At 41.4% G+C, this 25,434-nt stretch overlaps 1 protein-coding gene across 1 annotated transcript; it reads left to right on the top strand.

Annotated features, from left to right (window-relative positions):
* The first annotated feature begins 4,957 nt into the window (after positions 1-4,957).
* On the top strand, positions 4,958-23,659 carry GINM1 (glycoprotein integral membrane 1). Its single transcript, XM_039707467.1, has 8 exons — positions 4,958-5,110; positions 13,556-13,615; positions 13,790-13,886; positions 16,587-16,738; positions 18,984-19,140; positions 19,896-20,026; positions 20,739-20,902; positions 22,718-23,659. The coding sequence occupies exons 1-8, from the start codon at positions 5,012-5,014 to the stop codon at positions 22,824-22,826; spliced, it is 969 nt and encodes a 322-aa protein (XP_039563401.1). The 5' UTR covers positions 4,958-5,011; the 3' UTR covers positions 22,827-23,659.
* Positions 23,660-25,434: the final 1,775 nt, after the last annotated feature.

The raw sequence follows: 25,434 nt of genomic DNA, 5'->3' as shown, positions 1-25,434 counted from the left end.
GCAACATGAACATGATCTCTTTTTCTAGAAGATTCCCATTAGGATTCTTGTTGGAATCTGGGAAAGCAAGCCCTACTCTGCATTTCCCGTTTCTCAGGAGACTGCCAGAGCCATCGTGATTTTCTGTTGCTGGGACTGCTGTCACATTCTGCTAAGACCCACGGGAGTCCTAAATAAGTAAACACAAATCTCCCTCTGATTTCCATCTAAAAAGCTTTGAACCAGGTCTACTGCTAAGTGCTTTGCTCTGTGGAGACTCATGTTCCCAGCAGTTTGGAAATGAGAACACTCAGGAGCAGATAGTATTCAAACAAAAAGGTAAAGACTGACAGGAGGTGGCAGAAAGCTGAATTTCCCAACACAAGCTCTGGCCTCAGTAGTGTGTGCTTCTGTAAGAGCTGTTTTCTGTTGCACAAAAAGGCAGCTTTTGACTGCACAGGTCACAGCGAGGTGAGCAGCAACTGGTTGCTCTGTGACTCTGAACAGATTTCAGGTGCAGCAGGAGTGATGAGGTCAGAACATGGAGAAACAATCAATTCCCATGCAAAGAACCTTTACCTTAATTCCCAAACTACTTACGTCCTCCATTTTCTTCTAACAGCATCCAGAGCACCTCAGTTTCACATTTCATATGCTTTTTGCAAGACAATTATTCTACATGATTATTATCATTTTGGGCTGATTGTCACAGAAAATTAAGTATACACTTAACAAAAGTCTGCACTTAGGAACTCAATATTCTTTTCATTTACGCAGCTTCATGATAATCACATGAAGTCAGAAACAAAATATTAGTCCTGTTTACAGAGAATGAGCTTTAATTTCTTACTGTGCTCTGTATCATAACAGTTAGTTTGCAAAAGACAAAAAATTTAAATTTAGCTGCTGACAGCTATGTTCATGTTAAATTTCCTTTCCAAATATGCACCTTCTCTACACAGATATGCATGGAAATGTTCAGATGCATTCCACGAGAACACCAAAAAAAAATTCCAATCTCACTAGCTGAAAAGAAATCAGCTTCAGTGTCACATATGCAGTGCAGGACACTGCCACTAGACTGATTCACAGAGAAGGAATGGATTTTATCCTATTGCCTGCCTTTGATAGCATCCAAGAGGATTTGTACTCCGGTGGAATGAGATGGTCGTGATAGTGATATGGATGGGCCCCCTCTCCATTCAGGATCATATGCACTAGAATACAATGAATAACTGCTTTTTATGAGACTGTCTAGTCCTAAACTGTCCACAGATTATATGTATACTACACAATACTATAATGTTTTTAATAGGACACACCCTTTTCAGAGTTGATCTCCATCTCCAAGGCAGGACATACCTTTTATCAATTAAAGTGGGGCACCCCCTTTGAGTGTGTAATTATTGGCTTATTGTACATCAGGTAATGAATCCGATTTTGTGGATGTGCTGTGAGTAGGCTGCCAGGGAGCCTGTCCTGGAGGGGATGTGGAAAATGGAAGACACACACCCACACCACCCCAGGAGCTACCTCCTATGGGAGAGAGCACATTTTGATGTGGATCACTCAGCTTTTGAGTGTGGTGCACAGCAAGAGGCTGTGTGCTTATTTTACCCAGTCTACCTCACAGATATGAATTAGAGGGTTTCAAAATGATTAACAGTCCCAATATTTACTGTGAGTACATGGTCACAACATGACCTGTAGTACTGTGAGTACCTCTGAAAGGACAGACAAGCAAACAGAATTTATTCCCTCCCTGTAATGCACATGCACTACATGTAGTGTAGTACATGTACATGTACACATGTAGTGTGTTCTTGGGCTTATGTGTTACAGCTGAAGCAGGCTTGTTGACTTCAAAAGAAGGGATCCTGCTCCCCAGGATACAGAACTTCTGCTTCAGGCCACTGTCTTCACTTCTTTCCAGATCACGCTCTGGTACTCATCACATAATGAGTTTGTCCAAGTCTAATCTGCAGCAAAACTATTTCTCTTTTTTTATTGCTGAATTTGTTTTCTGCCAGCTTAGTGACCTGAATTGACTCACTGTGCAGTAAAATGGAACCAGCTAAGGGGAAAAGGGGGAGCAGGAGCTGGTAGTGCAGAGGTGTGTGTAGGTTGGTGAGAGCAGGATCTTCTCTTTAAGTAGCAGTGTTATCTAATAGCACCTTTATAAACAGCCAGGGAATTTATTTTTCAGTGCAGGATGGTCCTGGAGAAACAGTGGGCTGGTCCTGGGGCCAAGATCTGCACTGCAGGACATTGTGTTCTGCCTCCACATTGTGCTAATTGTCAAAGCTGTTTGTGCCATCATCGAGTGGTTGGCAGTGTTGTATTGTTCTTGTGAGCTTATTCCCAGACTGTATGTCAATCCAGAATTAATTCAAGGCTGGTTTTAAGCCATCCATACAGCAGTTATTGACAAAAGAAAGCACTATAGCACACATTACATTTATTATTCTGAAACTTTAGGAGGGATGTAAATGGTACATCAGTTCATGTAAGCCTGTGCTGCCTGAAATTTAACTATTTACTTGCTACTCTAATTACTCTTACTTTGCACTTCAGTAAGAAAACACACTACTAAGAGCAGGCTTTTATCATTCTTTTTATTCATAAAAGAAACTAAATCTTAATTTCCTTCTTCTTTACACTGGCTTCTGTCTCCTAATAATCCATGCCTGCAATGAAGGTTCAAAGAAAAAATGGCTTTTCACAATTACTTAGGAAGGTCAAAGACATCACTTCCAGCTTAAATAAAAACCCAATTAAATGTACCACTTCTGGCACAGAGCAGTTCAAGCAGTAGTCAGTCTCAATATCAAATACTTTAAAATGTTATATATGCTAATAATAGTTTGAAATGGCAGGACACACTCACTGGCAGACTGGAGGAGCCTAAGAGCCTTGCAGCTGAGCCCAAAGGGAAAGCTCTGTTATGCTCCCAGCTTTTCCTAGCACTGATAGCTCGTAGCTCCTCCTTCACCCAAAGACCTGTAAAACTGATCATAAGTTATTTACTTATTGCAAGGAATTTTACAATTTACATTAAATAAAACTGTTATGACATCTGTTACACTGTGAGACTAATGAAAGCTTTGAAATTTGAAGAAAACAGAAATACTTGAAACTACTATTAGTCCATAATTTTTGAAGTTTTAATTAAGTTCCAGGAGAATATATAAAAAAAAAAAAGAGTAAGAGAGAGGATTGAAGAAAAGAGAGTTGAAAAGTTTAAAAGAAAAAGGAAAGAACAATGGAAACAGAAACAGAAGGGAAGCACTACTTGATAGGTAGTTTGCCAGGCAACTTGCAAGCAGAGATAGTAAAAAATGAAAAGGCATTCATCTGCTATTCCATTTCAGTGAGACGCTAAACTCCACAAGGTTGGCTCAGAACCCAGCCTGAATTTTTCTGAGTCTATACATTCTGCAGATCTTTGCCTCCCTCCATTTTAACGTACCTTGATAAATTAATTATTATGCCTCTGGTACATTTTGTAAACATCTTAAGTAATGAATCTATTACAAAAAACACTGTACTATTCTCCTACCGGAAGGCAACTCCCACTCTGAGTTCTAGAGAATGCAACTCATAGTTAGGAATTTCGGTAATTTAAACTTCCTCCCACCAGCACATGCAAATGACTGCAAGTACTGACAAGAGCTGCATTCTGACAGCCCTCACATCCCTGAACACGCTTCTGCAGCCGTCAGGAGAGGCAGCAAATTGTCGTGCTGGGGAGCTCACTTACCTCATAGTTCTCTGCCTTATGAGGCTGCACAGTGAACAGACCCTTTACCTATTGCTTTTACATTTACCAAACACAACAGATTTAAAAAAAAAAATCTAGAGGATGAGTATATGAGAAATTAGGTAAACTAGGTGATAGTGAAGAGAGGTGGTGGAAATGAAGATGTCAGTTTTTATCCCTTCTTCTGTTACTGATATCTGTGGATATTACAAAGGCAATTAGTCAGCTCTGTCTTTTGCAATCTCTAAAACAGTAGGAACTGCAGATGATAAATGTGTTTAGGGATTACATATTTGAGGGTTTCATGGAAGTGTGTGAAACATACTTCACAATATACGACTCTCTTAGGCCTCATTTTCCAATGCCTTGTTCCTTGTGCCAGATGTTTGTATCAGTGTCTCATGAATGTGAACTGCATACAAAATAAGAAGTTTCTGTGGGGTTTATGATTCATGTTCATTATCAACCAATAGGGAGTCATAGAGCAATATAAAATCAGGCTAAAGATTGCTTCAACAGGACAGCTAATTTATGGCAGTAATAAAACCTCCATAGGCAAGGTGTTCAAATATTTGCCACGTTTACCATTTTTTGCTAATAGGTAATGGCAATCCTTCTTGTTGCAAATAAAACACTTGTTATCTTCAAATCCACTGAGAACTTGGTGGTTCAGCTTTTCGTCGTCCTTGCCTGAGACCTCCATGGTTTTGACTGCCACTACTAAGTTTCCCTCTGCTTCCTCTTCTTTACGATGATGAACTGTATTTCTTGAGAACTTCATCTCGTGCTTTCTTCCTTTCCAATGAAATGGAAAGGAAGCTCTCTGCTCCCTCCTGGAGTATTTTCTGCCTGCTTTTGCTTTCCAGAGCCCTCTCCCGCAGCGTGGTGCTGAGGGCTCAGCCCGGTGCTGCTCCGGCCCTACGACCCTCTCCACGCAGAGCCGGTGACAAGAGCGGGCGCCTCACGGGAACACCTCACAGACAGCTGCAATCCTTACACTATCTACACGGGCACCTCCCTCAGTGCTTTCAAAGGCTGCATTCGCCTGTTAAGCGTGACGGGCTCCTGCAGGCGCAGCTCCCTGCTCGCGCCTTACTCCGCAACGCCGAACTCGGCATCTCCCGACAGGGACAGGAACCCTGACTGTGACAGGGGCAGAGACAGGGACGGAGGCAGGGCCGGGGCAGGGCCAGCCCCCTCCCGCCGCCTCCCCCGCTTCCTCCCGGCCCCGCCTGTTGATGTTTCACTTGCTTTTAATTCCCGGGTCGCAAGATGGAGGCGGCGCTGGGACGTCGGGATCTGCTGCTGCTGCCGCTGCTGCTGCCGCCTCTGGCCGCCGCTCTGCTGGGCCCGGCCGCGCCGCTGGGACAGGTACCGCCGGGACAGCCCTGCCCTGCCCCTGCCACTTTCCCTGCCCCTGCCACTTTCCCTGCCCCTGCCCCTGATCCTGTCCCTCTCCCTGTTGCTGCCCCGGCCCCTGCCCGTGTCCCGCTCCCTCCCAGGGGTGAGCCGGACCCTGCCGCGGGCAGACAGGGTTCCCCCTCTCCCTTTGCTGGTTCGTCCCTGTAGGATTCGATGCGCCCTGTGTGACAGGTCTGAGGGGGAAGGTAGTCACTTCTGTGCAATGTAGGTGTGTTTATGTTGTGTTTTCTGGCTTGTCTGCCTACATCTCCATGGTTCGGTGCCGTAGAAGTGTGCGCTGCATTGGGTCCCCACTTGAGCCTAGCCTACTTGTGATTCGAACCAAGAAAAGGGTTTTGATGTATTGGTGTATATCTATAAATACAGGGCATTGTGTTGTCTGCTTTTCTATTCCAATATCTATGCTGTATCTTGGTGACATAAGTTTTAAATTTGATGGCTTTTTAAAAGAGTGGAAGGAATATTTTGGGTACTACTTAGGGGAACTTTTCAGTGGCAATAAAAAGATTTGCCACAGCACCAGGTAAGTTATGACCTCTAGAATTACAGAAGAACTGGATAATTCTGCCCGGGCTTCAGTCATGATCAGATACATCGTCTAAAATTGTTACAACTGTGAACCCAAGAGGGATGAGTTGGAGGGGTTTGTAGTCAACTTGTCTAGCCAATGTGAAGTTACTGTTACCTGACCACGTTTATTATGTGTTTTTTCTCTCCAGAGTTACTTATTTATTAGTGTAATTTGACTAAAGCATTTCCAAGAAAGCCTGGCAGAGGCCGTGTGCTGGCACATCCTGTGCTGTGAAGCAGGATTCATTCCTGGCCTTACTTCCTGGTTGCTGCTTCTCTTTATGAACTTTTGAAGAGAGAGCTCCTTAGCTCTGATTTCAAAATGGGGATCTAGATGTTCAGACACCTACAAAAGTGCCTGAATGCCTGAAGTGCCCTAAAGAGAGCAGAGGGGGCTCAGTCCTTGGGTACTTTGCTTATCCCTCTGAGAAAGGGAGTGCTGGCTTGAATTTGCCAAAAGCCTTATCAAGTGACAATGTAACACAGACTTATGCTCTTGCTCGCCTTCTACCCAGGAGCTGTCACACTTCCATACTGAAACTGCAGCTTGGTAGCATTAAAGTTCTTTGTCACTGCTGGCAGTTTTAAAGGACACGGAGGCACTGTTGTGTCTGCTGTCATAGGATATGAAAGTGTGAGCTGGGCACAGGGGTGCTGGGGCAGTGCCACATAAAGCAGCTTGGGGCCAGAGATAGAGCAGGTGTGTTTTGGGGTGTGAGTAGGGCTTGACTTAGGAACCGTACTGTCTCATGGGCACAGCTGTGCTGGTAGTGTTTGTCCATTTGTGCTCAGGTGGTCTTGTGAGCTCATGGTTTGCTAGTTGGGAAGTGTCTGCGCTCTTAGTTTTATATGGATCTGGTGGCCTAAGTATATGTAGAAAATTTCTTCTAAGAGTCAAAAAGGGACACACAAATCTTTACTTCGGTGTTTTTTTTCTTTTTAAATGTTAAACTTAGCAAAATAAAAACCTGTGTTTTCTCCTGCACTATTTAGTTTTGTACATACAGGACTAGTTTTGATGCAAAAGGAACAGTGTATGTTGAGAAAGTTTTGAGTGGAAGGTTCAATCTTTTTTGACATGGAGCTGTTTTTTGGTGGCCTGTTAGGAACAGAAGTGGCTAGGCAGTGGGAATAGGCAGAGTGGGAATGCCATGCTGTCAGGTTGCCTTCAGAAGCTATGAGCTCACTGACAGTGGGCTGCAGTGTCAGAATAACTGTGGTGTTTCCTCAGGATGGCTTGGCACTGCAGACTGTCTGGGATTAGGCAGCATGAACATGGTCAGCTTTGCTTTGGCTGGACACCACAACTGTGCTTTACAACTCTGTGAGCCTACTCTACTAACAGCTTCGCATTTTGTTAACTCTTCCATGTGGGGTTTAAAGCTGGTGTCAAAGTTTACGTGCTGATGCCAGTGGTCTTACAGAAACCATAGTGAAAGGACTGAAGAAAAACCTTGAGACACTGGAATAGCTGTTTTGTAAGGCTGAAATGCTTCTGTTCAGCTCTTTCGGAATGTGAACGCCTCAACTGTTGTGCAATACTTGTAATTTCTTTAAAAAGCTGTTTTGAAATCTGGACTTTTTTTAACATTAGCATGTCTGTTCTGGTTTTTATTTAGCCTCATAAAATTTGAATATGCAAAACTGGACTAAAAATTGATTGATTTTAGACAAAATTGGGGGTTTGTTTTTGTTGTTTTGTGCTTTTTTTCTTTAAAAAATTTAAAGGGAATGATGCAATAAGACAACTGGCTTTCACGTTAAAGTAACGTTTCTGGTGCAAGGTCAGAAATAAGGTTTTGTGCTTTAGAGTATTTTTTTAATGTGCTGATAGGAACTGGCTGAAAGCAGTGCTAACACCATGTTATTTGCTTATTCTGTTTACCTCTTGATAATTTAGGCTAACGGAGTTCTTTCTAAATAACATACTTGCCTACCAGATTTTTTTTTTCTTTTTAGTTTAGTTCAGTTGCCTGGGAAAAAAAAAGTTTTTATATTATTTGTTGCCTGCAAGAAACTTCTCTGTGGATGGGTCATTTCACAACAGCAGGAAATAATTTTCACTATGTCAACCATTTGATGCAGTGAGTACAATGTATTTTAATCAAAGGAGAAACTTGTTAATAGCAATGTGCTGGAATGTTTCTTCCATTGCTTTATGCCAGTTTCTCTATTAGTAGCCAGGCACATGTGAATTTTAGGCCTAAAAGAGCTGACATCATCTTCCTATGTATATTTGGTTAAATGAAAGCAGTATGATGCAATTGTGTCTCTGTGATGTGAGACTGAGTATTCACCTTTAAAACTCATGATAAAATATCATAGTATGAGTTGGTTTAATAGAGAGGATACAAAGGCAATTAATTCTAGTAACACACACAGGGGAAAGGGAAGGCCAAACCATGTTATAATAAGAGTCATTGTAAAACAAGGAAGGAATGAAAGTAAGTGTGCTTGTTCAGAAAAGCAAACTAAAGCAAAAGCATCATGTCAGATTATTATATTAAGAAGGAGTTCAGCTTTAGCTAGTCAAGAAAATACTGGATGTAGTTATCTTACCCTAAATACTGTAATGCAGTTTAATAATGCCAAATCTTAGTGGAGAAAATTTTGTACAAAAATTTTCTGAAATGTGAGGGACAAATTATCATCCTGCAAACTTGTGATATTCTGTCATGTCAAGCTTTTCCCATGGTGGCTTCTCAATTCAGTTATGCCTGATTGCAGTAAGACTCTAGAATCTGTTTTGATTTTTACGAGAGAATTATGTGAAGCATGGATCATGGAGCCCTGGATTGCAATATACAGTTACACTGTTTGGAGCCAGTTGTCCATGTGACTGCCAGGACTCAAGTGGTATGAGCTTGTGTGGTAGTTTTGTTTGTCTATTCAGACACTTCTTTTCCCATAATCTCTTCTCAAATTTAGAAGCAGTTTATTGGTTTTGTCTATTTTTCACCTGTTTGGCAACCTGACATTTTTCAGTTGCAAACAGGATATCAGCAGTGCCTGTGCAATGGCCGTGAGGGGATTGTCTGCCTCTCAAGTCTCTGTACAGCTGGCCATCATCTTGTAAGGCATTGTGCCATCTGTTCCTAGGGCTGCCCACTTGGCTTCCCACGGGCCTTGCAGCAGAAAGAGCCTTGTTTGGAGAGCCTCAGTGGAGAACAGCTGTGCTTCAAGTGGGCCGGCTGCTAGCAGAGAATCTTGATGGGGTTTGTGTGACTGATGCAGCTGTGTGGGACTGAACAGTTACCCTGTACGGGGAGAAACTGTGCAGTGCACCCCATCAGGTATTCACTGCCTGTGTGTAAAGTTTTTCCATGATTCTTTAATCAAATAATCAGACCTGTTTGAAGTTCCTGCGTGATTGGACCCATCAGCCTTTTCTTTTGTGGCGTTTTTAAAAAAAAATTAGGTGAAATGTTCTCTGTAGATTTGTGCAGTGTTAGTCTTTGAGAATTAATGAATATTCCCTTTTAACTTCTGCCAGGTGCTTTATATTCTTTGCTGACATCTTTTCCCCTTTTTGTTCTTCTTCTGCTGCTGCTGTGATTATACTGTCCCAGTTAGCAGTCCTGGATTCTGTTGTAGCACACAGTGAAAGAGGAAAGGAATAGCAGATGATCACTACTTGCTTACCTCTGCTGATCCAAGCTCACAGAAATTCACTAGTTCACTGTAACCTACGCCATCACTGTTAGAGCTGCTGCCTAGCTGTCCTAGAACAGAATGTCTTACATTTCCTGTCCTCTTTCAGATTCTGTGGCCGTTACCACTGTAAATATCACTGCTGGAGTACTAAAACAGAGATGAGAAATGATAGGAAAACTCAGGAGAGACATTTACATCCTGTAAGAGCATTAAGAATGATAGGGCCATTTTTAGTGCAGATTGGAGTTTTGTGTGAAGGCATTTACCAGCACAGGGGGGACAAGGAGCTGTGGAGTATGGAACGGGGTCAGTGGTAAGCTGAAAACACACCCCATTTCTTAGGGACTTGAATTGCTTCTTGGGGCTGTCTTTTTGTTCTGTCTCTGTCAAAGCACTGCTTTCTCAAATATCCCAGTGAATTCAGAACCTTTGAAATTACAGGCCTGTCTGAAACTTACATGATACTGTCAAAACTGAAAAGTGTATTGTAAATTATACAACCAGGTTTTACGCTCACAGTTGAGGCTTCTCCAGAAATTGACAGTGCAACAGTATGGACTACTGCAGAGTTCCTGTGTTCTGCTCTCAGTGGCTTTGTTACTGCAGGATTGGCTTACTATGCTTTCACAAAATAAGGGATGTGGGGTTATTTACCTGTCTTAGTACTGAAGTACATAACCACAAGACATGTGTACAGAGCACTATAAAACACTTTCTTCCCTTCCACGCTAAGGTTGTGAATTTTAAAAAAATCCTCTGTTGAAATGAAAGGAAATTCTGTAAGTGTGTGTCTTCAGCCCTAGGACTGGAAAGATGGGGATTTGAATTATCACTGGAGCACTTTCTAGCAAGTGTGGCTTGTCAGACCAGGCATTTAATCCTGAAGCACTTATCAACGTGCAGATATTGAAGGGGTACCAATCAGGCCTGTGATAACAGGGGCAGTGCCATGCATCACTTCCCTGCTGTGGGTGAAAGTGGCTTAGCTGGGATGGTGCTCTGCTCTCCTCCTGGGATGGTGAGCTGCTGCTTCCTTTCCCCAGCACTCCTAGCCAGCTTTTCATTTCAGTTGGCATGCATCTTGTTGCTTTTGCCATCCTGTAGATTTTGTAATGGGGTATGTGCAGGGTTAGGAAGATTGGCCACAGCAGGACCCATTGAGTTTTGAGTGTGGTACTGCAGGAGACAGCAGTGTGAAACCCACCTTCTAGGAAGGGTTAAGACTGAGCTGGAACACTGCTATTTTCTGTGGGAAGATAAAAAGAGTAATGAACAACCTGTTCATAAATTGCAAAACAAGAGCAGATGACAACTGAGTAGAAAGGATGTACAGAATATGGGAAGATCTCAGTAGAATTTGTTGGATCTGGGTGTGAACAGACTAGTCCCAGGAATAGCAACAGCATGAGTTCTCTGTTGTGTGTGAACTCAAAATTGCAAGGGTCACAATGCAGCTGCTGTAGGGAATCCTGATCATTGCTCTGAGTTACTGAGGAGCTTTGTGAATCTGTACCATTATGAGATGCATCACCATCACCTGAGCTGGTGGTGAGGACAGATGTCTCCCAAGGAGATGCTGCAAGGACAGACAGATCATGCAGCAGAGGCAATCTGACAATCTGTGTGCATCAGAACAAGGAGCCCAGCCCAGTCTTCCCAGCTCAGTCTTCCCAGCTCTGTTCTTGGATCTCTTGTGCTTGTCCAGCTCTTCCTTGCTTGTTCAACTGACGGAAAAATGGTCTGACAAAAAAAGGGAAAGTTTTAGTACCAATTTAATGAGCTAAATTACATCACTGACTTGGGATGAGAGAGAAGGATGATGTATGTGCAGGAGAGATCTGCACTCTCTCCTTCAGTGGCAGAGGCAGCAAGTGGTTAAACTGTCTTATTTGTCTGCCCCTTACGATCTGATTTTTGAACCTTTGACAGCACAGAAGTGATCCACTGAAATATTTCATTTCTTAAACATGTAACATGTTCCTCAAGTGCAAGTTCTAAGTATGTTCCAGAATTCATAACAGTGCTTGTGGATACTGTGCCAACAGAGCTGACAGCTGTTTTGAAGGAAATTAATCATTGTATGTATAGCTGACTTTGTACATTTAACAGTCAATTGTTGAGCATATCTAGCTTCCTTCATGCCCTTCACTTTCAAATAAAGCATTTGATTAAACAAAAAAAAAAGGAGGGGATTTTCCTATTTTTCATCAGTCATTTCCTTTTTCATGTAATCTCAGTGAGTCTCTTTGTAGATGTCGAAAAATGATTGTGAAATACTTTCTCTGTAAAAAAAACTCAGATGTAATTCGTGGCTTAAAAAAATGAAGGACCGTTAAGACTTCCTGGAAAATCCATGTTTTGTGCCCTTTGAATTCCCAGAAAACAGAAAATCTTGGGAACAAAATTTTGGTAATCTGTTAAACAGTTCAAGAGTGTAAAAGACTTACAGCTCTGAATGCTAAGAGCTATAAGATCTAAAAGTTTGGTGGACTTTTATTTTATTATTAATGTACACAATTCTTAAAATATGAGAAGGAAATGAGTGGTTTGAGGAAATTACAGGAAGACAGGATAGAATATATCCTATGTTTATACTGTTAATCCAGTTTATATCTTCAGTTACAGAGTTCACTTCTCTGACTAATCTGGCAATTTTAATTTCCTTTGAACAGTCAGAATTTAAGTTTTGAAGAAAAGTCAATATAAAAACCTGCTTCATATAAGGGGCATTGAGGACAAGATTTCACTTTGGTCTCTCGGCCAGAGAGTTTTCCTACTGATATGCCAAATGGGTCTGAAGTATTTCCAAGTCACTTTGAACCAAAAGGTTATCTGTGCTGGGTTTGAAAACATTCTTTTCATGATGCCAGATTCCAGCTGAATCAGAATTGAAGGTTGTTTTTCAGTTTTTGACAGTTCTGGCTACTTGAGTATGCTCAGTAACACCCCTTGTTTCAATGATTTTTTGACATTCTTGTCACGCTTCACAGGTTTCTGTTCCTGAACCAGGCTGTATTATATATTTCACATATTTTCTGGCTGAAAATCTGGTGTTGTGTAAAAATACTAAATGAAAGTCTTTTTGTGTATTTACCTTTTTAATTTGTTTTAAATGCTGAGCATGTTCAATTTTTTATTGAGACATGACTCACTTTTAAACTGTTGGTTGTGAAACAGTGACTCAACTGCAGAGCTAAAGAAGATACTGAAGGTATGGAGATATTTTCCAGAGGAAAATGGATCTACAGAATCATTTAAGTTAGGATCATTTCAGTTAGAAAAGACCTCTATGATCAAGTCCAGCCTTTGACTGACCACCACCAGCTAACTAGACCATAGCACTAAATGCCATGTCCAGGTGTTAATGAAATGAAATTATAATGATTTAAGGCTCCCACAGGCCAAATATGGAGCTTAACATTATTGTTGAAGAGGTGTCTGAGGAAGGCAGTGTGGCAGTCATTACTTTTAGCTATGTGCAAGCAAGATTTGATTTTTGTATGTAGTTTTTTTTTTCAGGGACAGAGCTGGGAGACTTAAGGTCTCATTCGCAAAGCAGTACCTGAAATTACAAGGGAGAAATGAGAGGACAGAATGAGTGATTCAATAAATTACAGAAATTAGGGTTTGAAAAAAAGAATCAAATCCCCATTTTCTGTGAGTTTGAGGTGTCCCGTATGGCATAATTTGGGAATCATAACCAAAGAAACAGAATTTCCTCTAACAAAACTGAGTATTCTTTAGTATAGACTAACTTCACTTTGAAGAATAACTGGGGTGCTTAGAAAACATTTACAGAGAATCTGATTTTTGCCTTTTGTGGTCTATTATTTTTCAGCTAATATGAGAGATTTCCATTATATCTGTGTGAAACAAGTGATTATTATTATTATTTTATCTTTATTACAAAAAACCACAAACTATACATAGAGGGATGCAGATGTCATTCTTTCTCACCAATCCTCTTTACTAAAAAGAGGTGTGAAAAAACAGGTTAATCCTTACATGGAACAAGAAAGCACATTCCTTTTCCTTCTGTCTGCTGGATAGAAAGCCTGGGAGTGAGCTCTGGGGTTAGTAAGAAGTCATTCTGCCAGGACAGTACAAGAAAGTTGCCTGCAGTGGCTCATGTGTTTTCTCAAACTTACATCTCCTCTGTTTTTTTTCCAGGAAGCAATTAGAGTTGGTGTTATGATGCTGAACACCAGTGGAGAACTCCATAAAGTACAGGTTTGTCCGGTTTTTCTGTTTATTCAGTGCATTAATATGCAACAAAACAGTCTGCAGCAGCTGCAAGTATGTCCTTTATTCTGACATCAGTCAGTATGGAGTGTGTTCCTCTGAGAGCAGAATTGCAGCACAGAGGCAGGAAACAGGCACTCATTCTGGCTGTCTCTCTTTCAGGTTCTTTTTAACATCACCTATGTTAATGGACAGGTGTATCTAAATGACTTTCCTATGAAAACTGGGGTTGCCCACATAACATGCCAAACAGTAATATGTGAGTATTTTCTTTTTTTATTTTTTATTTTTCTCCCTCCCCTGGGGTGTTTGGCTTCCCTGTTGTCTAGTAACCAAAGCTTACAATGACTCTGTGTTCTGTGTTTTGTAAACCAGGCCATTGTGAAAATAAAACATTTCCCAAGGTAGGACAATTTTGGTATTAAAACAGATCAAAAAAGTCTTGCTGCTTTCATATCAAGTCACATTAACAGGCTTATGTGTAAATGGTCTAATCTGAAATCCAGACTCTGCCCATCTTTTCAAAAGCATGTTTTGCACCACAAGCTAGACAATGTAAACAGAAGGATGCAACTCCACCCTGCTAATGGCTGTGTCCCTTGGTTAGCTGGCATATATCCAGAGGGAGATTCAATAACAAAAGTATGAATTGTTGTTAGGAAGATCTTTTAGTGATATCACTTCTGTATCTATTGGACAAACAAGTTTCTGCTGGATAGGATATTATAGCACAAATACTGCACTTTAATGACTGCAGTAGTTAATGACTTCAAATTGTCTTGAACCTGCTGTTTTTCCACTGATACAGTGCTACATTTTTTTGTGAAAAAACAGAAAGTACTGTGTGGTTTTTTGGAGATCCACAGAGCATACTATATAATTAATTAAACAAGGACCATTAGGCTTATTTTATTTAAGCTTCTGTTGAATTGAGAACAATTTTCTGTTGCATAAGATGCAGTCAATCTCTAGGTTGATATCTGAGGTCATCCTCATCAGGCACAGAATACTAACACTTCTTCAAATTGCTTCTCTGGACTGTGACCTTGTTGCTCGAGCCCTTCTTTTCCAAGCATGATCAGTTATTAGTTTGACAGTATTTCTTTTGTGGAGAGGGAGAGCAGTAATCAAATTCTCTTTTTCTGGTACAAAACTATGGCAAAACGTCATTTACTTGCAAAATAACTCACTCCAGAAAAATATATTTTATTGTCTAATTCTGAGAGCTCCTGAGCACTCTTCTGTAGTTCCTGTTAATTTTCCAAATCGTAGTTGTAACACTTGCTGTGACTAGTTTTGAATCTGAAACAGTGAGGAAAATACTGATTTGACCTGGGAGCTAGAAACCTGAAACTCTTTATCTCCATGTTTGGGTCTGAGTCCCCAGCACAGTACCTCTCTCTTAACTGTAATATAATGTTTATACTATTTACTTACTAAATTATTGACAACAGATTCAGGTAGTGTTTGTAAAATGCTACAGAAATATCAAGAGTTATTAATAGAGTGGGAAATACTCCTGAGTGTATATAAAAACAAAACTTGCCCTTAGTAATCATGCTTTTGAATACTGGAGACCACTCTGACATCATTGTCAGATCATTCTTGGCACCTACATCCCCACTTGAAGCTCCCCCAAATGTCAGTTTTGGAAGTGTGTGTGTCACTCCTGTGAATGTAGTGGTGGTTGAGCATCCTGACATATGGTAAAAGCTGGGAACACAGGGAGCTTCAGCTGCTTGGCATGTTACAGGCTTTGGGCCTTTAGTGCACGCTTGCTGCTCCAAGTCAGAAAACATTCAGCAACCAGGTTAGTGCCTGGCTCTCACCTGTAGGGAACTTTCCTTCTGCCACTTATTTTGGCAGTGGAAGACAGTACTAAATTATGCCAGAAAGCATTTTTCTATATTTTAAATAAGAAAAATGGATTTATGAGGACAGGGATCACAGCATAAAAGTAGTGGACACACTGAGTAGTTGCGTGTGACTGAGAGACTCAGGTTGAGCCTTATCCCACATTACCTGACAGGCTCAGAGCTGCAAGTGACACACACACAGCACCAGTGGCTTAGCAGCAGGGATGGTTTGGTCTTAGTTCATGTCCTGTAGTTTCTGCATGCTGGAGATCTCCCACCTCCACTCTTGTGCTTCTCCAGACTTCAGTTCTAGTATGCCCTCACCTGAAGCAGAGGTGTGGTAGTTGGGAGAAGGATACCAAGACTATGCACAAACAGCCAGGGTAGAAAGGCAGTTCCATGTGTACTTGTAGAATATTAAGTTGTTGAAATAGCTGAAAGCTTTTGGGTAGGAAGAGAGGTTGAGGTGTCACCAGTCACATATGAAAACAGAGAGGGGGACAGAAAAATATGTAGGAGGGAACTGGCACTCATCTTGAGCAGGAGATGCAGTGTGCCTGGAAAAGACCATATTTGTTTCTGTATTCAGATGAAGGAAATGTTGTGCAAACCAAGATGTTTACACAGGTGGCTGGCCTGGCTGTGACATTACTCTTATGAACTCCTTTGGACAACTGAAATAAGAATGCAGCAATAACCAAGCCAAAGAGCTCTGCTCAGAGTGCTTAAATGTAAACCTCAAAGGCAGAGATGTGACATTGTTTGCAGGCTCCCTGAGTCAGGGGACTGTACAGCTCTGCTGTGTTATGAGACCTGCTCTGGGTCTGATTTGGTGATATACTGGTAAAAAAATCATGGCACCTGTTCTAGCTGTTGCCCAGATTACTGCTGGTTGTAAAAGCAGTTACTGGAAGTGTTAAGATGTTCTGTACTGCTGTTCTGGCATCTGTGGCTTGATGCTAGTGGTACTCTGACTTCTCCATTCAGGTGCTGCATGTGCAAAGGCATCTGTGTCAGAGTTGCACCTTTTTTTTCTGTGGCTGGGTACTGCTTTCTGGTTGAGGTGGTTTCTCCTTGAAAATCATGCCATTGTGTGTTAACAGTGGAGAACAGAAGCTTGGATAACTTAGCGGATCAGCAGCAGCTGGGAACCGTCAGTGTTCGAATCATGGTTCACGAGTGGCCTTTGTCATCCACTTCTGATTTGCAGCTGATTGTCATTCAGGAAGAAGTGACAGAAATTGATGGAAAACAGGTAAAAAAAAAAAGCCCCCCTGCTATGATATTCTTGTTTTTAATTTAGGGGAGGCAAGTGGTTCCCAGGGCTTACAAGGTTTACATGTATCTGGCTGGTGATTAGAACACAAACGATATAATTAGTGTTAACTAACACAGTACTGAGGGAGATAGCAGCAAAGTTGGCAGCATAATACTGGGGGTGTCTCAAGGGGAAACTTCAAGTTTTAATGCTTCTTTTCATATTTTAATAATTATCATTAACTATATCACATGCACTTTGAATAAGTGAACTTGTGCAAGCAAAGCCAGACTCACAAGCAAGAGCTGATTAGTACAACAATACACAAAATGAACAAAGGGGCACGGGCTCATTCTGCTTCTTGAGGTTTTCCCCACTGTTTATGCCAAGCTAACAAAAGGTTCCAAGCAGGTAGCATGGGGAACAGCTTGCAGCAGGAAACTCTTATGGCAAGTGGGCTTACTGTGAAAGCCCACTACACCTGAGAGCTTAGTCTTAGAAGATTTTGCATGTAAGTTAATTTGAATCTTGATAATGAGCATGGATTTTGAGATGAACAAGCACCTCCACCCCTAACTGTATTTGCACAAATAGTTAGGGGTGGAGGTGCTTGTTCAGAACAGATTCTAACTGTATTTGCACAAATAGCAGTCAGTGTGAGGGGTTGCAACTATTGCTGAGGTTGAAATGTGCAGAACTGAGTTCTCAAAATCACCTGTGTATGGTGTAGTTGATATACTAAATAAAGAGGTTCTGTAGAAAAGATCCAGCTGTTGAAGCCAGAAACTGGCTTATTTCTGTGTTTCTGCACATCTGCATCTTACATGTGGCCAGGCTTTTTGGAAGCTGGCTTTTGTTCTGCTGCCTTTTTCTTTTTTTAAGGATAATGTTCATAATGCCTTGATTAATTGCATGGTCAGCATGTAGTAGTTTTTACAGGGATCATTATCATGTCAGAATCTTAGTCTGTTAGTGAAAAGCCCCACTGAGAGGTCTGTAGCTTTTCCAGTGAGGTCTTTATCCCACTGATAATAGCCTAAGAATTGTGGTTTCAATTGTTGCACAACAGTGGCATTGTATTTCAGGCCTCAAAGTAGACACCACAATGCATTTCAGATTTTCATAGGGACCTAGTAAAAACAGCCAATCAAGGAAAGCTAATGCTGTTTCCTTGATTGTTCCTTTAAGTCAAAAGCAGTCTCACATAAGCACAGCAAAGGAGCAGAATCACCTCCCTCAAACTTCTGGCCACTCTGCTTTTGCTGCAGCCCCAGGACAGAGTTTGCTTTCTGGAATGTGAGTGCACATTCCTAGGTCATGTTGAGCTTTTCATCCGCCAACACTCCCAAGTCCTTTTCTCTAAGGCTGCTTTTTATCCATTCACTGCCCAGCCTGTCCTTGGAACTGTCCCAACCCAGGCTGGGACAGTTCTAAGCACCTTGCACAGCACCTTGCACAGTACCTTGCACTTGGCCTTGCTGAATTTCGTGAGGGGTTCACCCCTCAAGCCTGCTCAGCTCCTTCTGGGTGGCATCTCTTCCCTTCAGCAGGTTGACCACACGGTGTCATCAGCAAACTTGCTGAGGGTGCACTCAGTCTCACTGTCCATGGTGCCAGCAGAGTTGTTAAACAGGAGCAGTGCAAATACTCATCCCTGAGGACACCACTTGTCACTGATCTTCATTTGGATATTGAGCCATTGGCAGCAAATGCCTAGAGTGCAAGCACCCAGCCAATGCCATATCCAGTGCCTGGTCCATCTGTCAAGTGCATGTCTCTTGGTTGGAGACAAGGATTTCAAACAGGACACTGTCAAATGTTGTGACACTTGGCTTTCAGTTGTTGAAAACAAATAATGTTCCTGCAAAAGCAGAAATGTCAGTCTTAGCTTAGCAAGAACTTCGAAAGCAAGTGCTTTCACTACATATATGAGTTTTCCATGCCCTAAAATGCCTCCCTGCAAGAGTATAGTGATGTACCATATAAGACTTGGTTAAAAGCCCATGGATTGACAACCATGTGCTTTTGCAGGGAGTGAGACCCAGTCTGTTCAGGATATTTTCTGATGTGGTATGGTCTACAGAAGTGTGATATGTGAAAACAAAGAATACCAGTTCATGTTAAAACACCTCTATGTGTACATCATAGTGGCCTGGAGTTTTCTGGGATGTACTGGTGTCCTCTGCCAGGCTGCTTCAGTCTTGCTTTAAATTCAGTAATATCATGTTTGCATCTTTTGTAGGTTCAGCAGGAAGAAGTAACAGAAATAGATATTTTAGTAAAGGACCTGAGAGTACTTAGACATTCCAACTACACCGTCCCTTTGAAAGAGAGCATGCTGTACTCCTTGCCAAGGGACAACGACGTGTTATTTACACTGCCCAACCTCTCAGGAAAAGGTATCTCTCAGCTGTTCAGTAGCATTTCATCCATATTCAATCTATTGCTTTACAGGCTAAGAGAGCATCATTTATCCCTTGTTCTACATAGTGAAAGAGTTTCTTCATTAACAGGGACAGGTTTTCTTTTATATGGCTGGGTTTTTATTTTTTTTAAACACCTAAATTCAGCTCTTCATATTAGGTATTTTATTTATTTTCAAATCTGTTCTCCTTTGAAGTACTTGATACTTGGCAGTCTGCAATCCAGACATATGACAGGAGTAAATTTCTCTCTCATATCTGCAATGGAAGTTTCTCTACAGCTCCCCCTTTTTCCTGAGAACGAAACAGAAAACTGTAGAGGAAATACTTGTCTGGGTCAATTCCAAGCCACAGAACAGTTTTCTGTTATTCAACTTGAATAACTTAAAAGCAATAGAAGTTACTTGATGCCTTAATTTTATTTCAGTTTTGTTTAATCAAAAACTGTCAAGGATTTAATTGCAGTAGAATATTTTTATCTAGTCCATTACCTTTTAATCTGATGACAGCTGAAATTTACAGTTAAGAGCATAGCTAAAGGCTGCACTGTAACACTGTTTCTGCTTCTTATGGAGTTCACCACTCAAGTCAAAAAAAAAGCCTTCTGTGTTCTTGCTGTAAATGTGTGATAACTGTACCCTCTGCAGAGAAACATAGCATGTCTTTATTTTCCTTCAGAGTGAGTTGAACAAAAAGCAAACTCTGCCCTAAATCTACCTCTTCTTCTTCAGATATTCAAGATCCACTGCAGACTACCAGTCAGTACCTCATCCAGCAAGTAGAAACTACAGTGGATGAAGAGACATTACCTGGCAAGTTACCAGAGACTCCTCTTAGGACAGAACCTCCATCTTCTTACAAGGTGCTTTTACTGTTTGTTTGCTTGTTTTCATTATTAGTATAATTATTAGTATATAAATACAATTATTTTAAGACAGACAACCACTAAGACTAGTAGATTTTTGCAGATAAACCCCAAATAAACCAAAAAATGCCCCCTCCTAAATGACTGTTTAGCAGTGACAAGTCCAGTAGGAATCCATTGGGCTTCTAAATCTTGCCATGTTCTGTCCACACAGATACTTAACAATAGTCAGTTGTGACATTTACATTATACCAAGCTGAGCATTTATGACAATTTCAAATATTGCTTAGCTTTAAATCCCACCATTTTCTCCTGACTCTGCCCAAGTGCATACCCCTCTGAGAAATGGACCACTGGTCTCACCTTCTGTAGGAAACACAGTAACAAAGTTCAGCTTAGGCAAGGATGGGTTTCATGGCCTCCTCTGTGGCCACAACACAGTAACAACCCACTGTCTGCTCTGTCCAAGTGTCCTTTATTTTCCAAAAGGGCCTTTAATAAACAGAGAACTAAACGTTCACCTGTTTCAGACTTTGAACAACAGATAGCTGAGCCACCAGTCAATTCCATCATGCTTTTACATATGTTTAAGTAAAATTATCACCATCTAATGTGATTTATTAGTAGCTAAAAAAAAAAAAAAAAAAAAACAAACCAAAACCAGCAGTTGCTTTGTTTTGCAATCTTTGTATTTTTACCTGTTTTGTAGGTGATGTGCCAGTGGGTGGAAGACTTGAGAAAAGGGTTGTGCAGATTCTGGTTTCAATCTCTACCTATCTTGTTTAGTTTCATGGAAGTTGTTGTTGTTGGAGTTGTTGGAGCAGCTCTTATTATCAAAGTCTTAAAGCTGATTCTCCCTTCCTGTGAAAATAAGTAAGTAATTTTTGTAATTCTTTTTTTGCTTTGATGAAGGCAAAATATTGACTAAAAGAATCTTCCAAGAAGCAGGCTCATTCTGGAGGATAGTTGTAGCAAGAATTCAATGAGAAAGCTACTGGTAACTTTCCATTCCAAGTGCACTTCTGACACATAGGCATTTCAGAGAGACATGGGAAAGTATTTCATTGGAAATGTCTTTAGCTGCGCTGTCATACTGCCAAATTTTTATCAAGTCTTCTAAGGACTACATTGTGAGATGCTATTACCATAATTCCAAGAAAGGAGGGTAGAAACTAGGTCTAAAGAATTCCAACATCTCCCATTCTTTTTATACTCTACTGTGTTAGAGTTTTACAGTAGTTCTGAAAGGCCTCAAATTTGGCTTCACAAATTTACACGGAATTCTCCAAGGGGGGGACCTACCTCTGTAGGCAGTTTCCAAGCCATAGTGACTGCTGCTGGCATAGGTGGCAAGAGGCCCCAGATAAAGCTGATTGCCTGCAAGGGCTGCATGCACTCGCTGTGTTACCAGCAACACTAACATTTTTGGGGAAAGCAAGGTCTCAGAGCAAGGGGCAGTAAGATGAATTAGTAACTGCAGGTGATAAATCAGTGTAGATTTAGTGCTGGAATGGGTAAGCACGTGCACTTTAAAGCAACCTAAGCTCTGGAAGAGCTGTCCCTTGGAACTTCATGTTCTTTGGGAAGTGACTGACAGTGCAGCGTGTGCTTCATCAGCCCCAAGCACAGCTGATGTCTTCCAATGCAGCTGATCAGCTGTGCCTCTGAATGGCCCTGCATGATGTTCATTTATGTATCCACTCAGGGGGACAGGTGTTCTTGGTCCTTCTGATAAACCAGGAAAATGGAGGGTTGGGAGATCAGGAAGGTTGGAAACCGCAGTGACAAAAGAGGCAGTGCTTCCCGTGGCATTTCACACAGTGTGCTGTCAGATGGGAGGGCTCCCCTGGTTAGAGCAGAAACAGTGGAGAAACACTTTGTACTTTCCCCAGCAGTAAGCAGATTACCACTGGCAGTAAGTAGCTTAACACTGCCATGTGTGAAACTGAACTAAATGGAACAGGGAAGTAAATTCTAATCCCAACAAACTGTTCAGCAAAGTGGATGATAACCTGTCCATAGCAGAGGTCAGTATGGAGCAGGGGAACCAGCTTGCAGTAATTTCTCTTCCAGTTGAGGAACATGGGGATTGCTCATGCCTTGTTAGTGTATAAAGAAATTGAACCACCCCCTCCATTAAAAACCAACAAACTAAACCCTCAAAAAAAACCCAACCCCTAAACCACACAGTTATTTTCTTGCTACCTGTGTAAAGTGGTCCTCTAAAAAATGGTAAAGGTTTAACTCAGGATTGTAAACCAGTAAGAATGAGCAGAACATCTCATCTGGTGCATGACAGTTGCAGATGTGAGTTGGGACCTCATCCCAAGTCTTCAGTGCCATCCTACATTACACTGATAAAACTGGAGGCTGTTGCTGAGTCCTGGAGAATCAGCTGTAGGTCCTGACAGCAAACAGTTTTAGGCTACTATGAAACTGAGCAGCTAGAGCCTGCACTGCTGACATTTCAGATGTAGAAACTGGGCAAAGGGAGCCCTCAGAAACCACAGCCACTACATTTTGGAAGCATTTTTCATTGCAGCTTCATATAAGAGATATTATGAGGGTAATACTTAGTTGATGCATTGATTTAAATTAAGTTTGGGGAGTTTAACAAAAAGTCCAATTTTCAGAAGACAGAATGGTTTTGTGTATTGTTTTCTAATGCCAGGTACCTTTACATTTCAGAGGCATCCTTCTTCTGGATCAAGTCAGCTTTGTACCTGTGACTACCATCAGCCTGCCTTCAGATCTTTCAGACAGGAAAAATAATTTAGATGAGAAAGCATGTACTTAATGCTGTATTTACTTTGGAGTTACTGGTTTTTAAAACACACACTTTTAGTTGATCTGATATTTGGCACCTGATCTGAATACCTTGGTTTTTTTTCCTACTAAGAAAACTAAGTCAGTTGATTAATTGATAAAAGGCCACTCAGGCCGAGGCCCAAAGCTGACTTCCTTGTGCCTCTCCATAAACAAGCAGCCTTTTCAGAAGCTTCAAAGCAGAACAGCTGCCTTTTCAGAGGTTTCAAAATAGAGCAGCTTTCCACCCTGAGGGCTACCATTGGTTTTAACTTCTGTGAAGTCACTTTTCCACACCTCAGACAGGATGCTGGCTGCCTTCATGCCCATAAACCAAGTCAGCTGTCCTGACTAATAAGATGATAAAATTCAGGGTGTCCTGAATGCTGGAGATAGCATTCTTTTAAAAAATATGAGGAAATCTTGCAAACATCAACTGTGCCTGCAAACCTAAGCAAAGCTGTCCCACCTGGTTCCAGATCTCATAGCTTGAGTGTGTCTTGCAAGGAAGATACCACTACCAAACATTTGCGTTACTCAAAAGATCTGACATTTTATATATGCAAAACAAAAATTTGAACGGAAGATTTATATTTCAAGCACTTTACATTTTTATGGCCCTTCCACTCATAAAAACTGTTGGCAGTTGTAACCAGCTTGCTTTTTGTATCTGTGACAGCAGTGCTCTATGAAGTCCCAAAAGAAAAATGACAATTCCATTAAATTCTACAGAAATACTGGCTTACTATTGCTGAGTAGGCCCAGTCTGCTCATGCCAGTTTGTACTGTTAACATTTTTCAAATAAACATTTAAATTGTTTATTAGACTGTGTTCATGTGTGCATTTATATTTACGTAAAACAGCAGTTTGCCAAACATTTCAGACGCAGGGCACTGTTTCTTAGCTTCTCATTGTTCTTGCTTAGAAAAATTACTTGTCAAAAGAATGAATAGGAAAAAATCCTCAAAACTAACTACCTGACACTAGACTGAGCACAGTTATCTTCTGAGTCATCAGAATTACCTGTGTTCAGCTGGACTTGTTAGAGTGAGCGAGAAAGGCTGGGATTCTCCCTCCTGCTCTAAGGAAACACCATGTGTTTAATGAGATCCAAGCTACTCAGATGCTGGTCTGTGACAGGAACAGCTCTCATTGTCTCACTGAGCTGACAGCACTGCAGTGATAAAAGGAACATTTCTAACACCGACTTGGCCTTGTAAAAAAACCAAACCAAACTTCACCACCCAGCAGTGCAGTGTGGTACACACCACACCAGCTCAAGGTAACAGGGACACTGCTCAAACTTCCCTTTTTTTTGTTCTAGTACCTTGGGGGTGGCAGAGGGAGTGCCACCCGTGGCTGAACAGGAAACTGCTAGGATTAGCACAGGAGTGGTGACTGCACAGAGAAGAGCAAGTAGTCAAACAGTAGAGTAGACAAACTTGTCTGTGCATGGGTATTGCCTGGCCCCTCCATTTGCATAGTCCAATAAGAAGTGATGCACAAGGCGGAAGTTAGCTTCTTCTGGGGAAAAAATAATAGGATGGACAAGAAACAATAGTTCTCCCTTAGTGCACAAACACAGTAGGAATTATGCTGCAGATGGAAACTTGGCAGCTGGCTGCATGTGTTCTTTGCATCCCTCCTTATGAAACAGGAAACCAAGCACCTGCAACAGCCACAAGGAGATTAGCTGCTCTGAACAGCTGCAACAAATGCATGGTTAAGCCTGAAAGTGTTGGTACTGCTTGGAAACTTAGCTGATTTCTGTCAAGTTACAAAGCAGCAGGAAAGAAGTATCACTATCAGGTTAATGGAATTCTAAAAAAAGTGCAAATCTTGAACACAGTAACTGCCAGACAGTTTCTGCTGCTTTATAGAGCTGAAGCTACCAAGTCTTTAAAAAGTTAAAGCTTTTGTATTTTTGCTTTAGCATGCACATAGTTTTCCCAAATCACAAGTCTCATGCCTTTCAGAGGAGTGCTTCTCTGAGCTGGCACCACCCTGAACTATTTTGTAAATTGATTAAAAAACCACCTTACCCAACTAATACAGTAAGGAAAGGGCAACTGTCCTGCATGCCACGTCTCATTTTTCCAGGACATGAACTGATGTGCCCTCTAGGGGAAGGTATGTGGTGGGACTGGGAACTAAAAAAAAGAACCATCAAAACCCATCTACCCAAAAAAATCCCTGGTGGGATAGTGGTAGGTTGCTAGAAACAGCAACATCATCTCCTCACAAGCACCACACTGCAGCCCTTCCTGCCCTCAGAACTGTGCGTCACCACGTTGTGTGTTCCAAACCAAAATGGACCTCTGAGCTACAAATGCAGCCTCTATCACCTTTTCCTTCCTGTACTATGCATTAGAGATGTTAATTTTGGTCAATCAGAGTGAACAGAGTTGGTTGACTACTAAAGTACTGCTTTTAAGTTAAGGTTTACTTTAGGAGTTCTCAAAATATATCACACTTAGTTTAAGTGGCCCCTTAATGGACTGCTGCCAAAGTCCAAAGTTTGCTTACTCTCCCTTCTTATGTGGGAGACAGATCAAGTATTCTGGTTTGTTTGCAGTGAATTAGGAGAAGAAACCTGCAA

The sequence above is a fragment of the Passer montanus genome, unplaced genomic scaffold (assembly GCF_014805655.1).
Source record: "Passer montanus isolate IOZ18808 unplaced genomic scaffold, ASM1480565v1 scaffold2, whole genome shotgun sequence".
Lineage (NCBI taxonomy): Eukaryota > Metazoa > Chordata > Aves > Passeriformes > Passeridae > Passer > Passer montanus.
The sequence above is the reverse complement of the archived record's forward strand: the minus strand, read 5'-3'. Positions and strand labels throughout refer to the sequence as shown.

Bases quoted from the DNA above. Each gene is read 5' to 3' on its own strand.
- GINM1 (XM_039707467.1), top strand. From the start codon at position 5,012: ATGGAGGCGGCGCTGGGACGTCGGGATCTGCTGCTGCTGCCGCTGCTG. The intron at 20,027-20,738 runs GTGCTTTTACTG...CCTGTTTTGTAG, and splicing joins AACCTCCATCTTCTTACAAG to GTGATGTGCCAGTGGGTGGA. The intron at 20,903-22,717 runs GTAAGTAATTTT...TTTACATTTCAG, and splicing joins CTCCCTTCCTGTGAAAATAA to AGGCATCCTTCTTCTGGATC.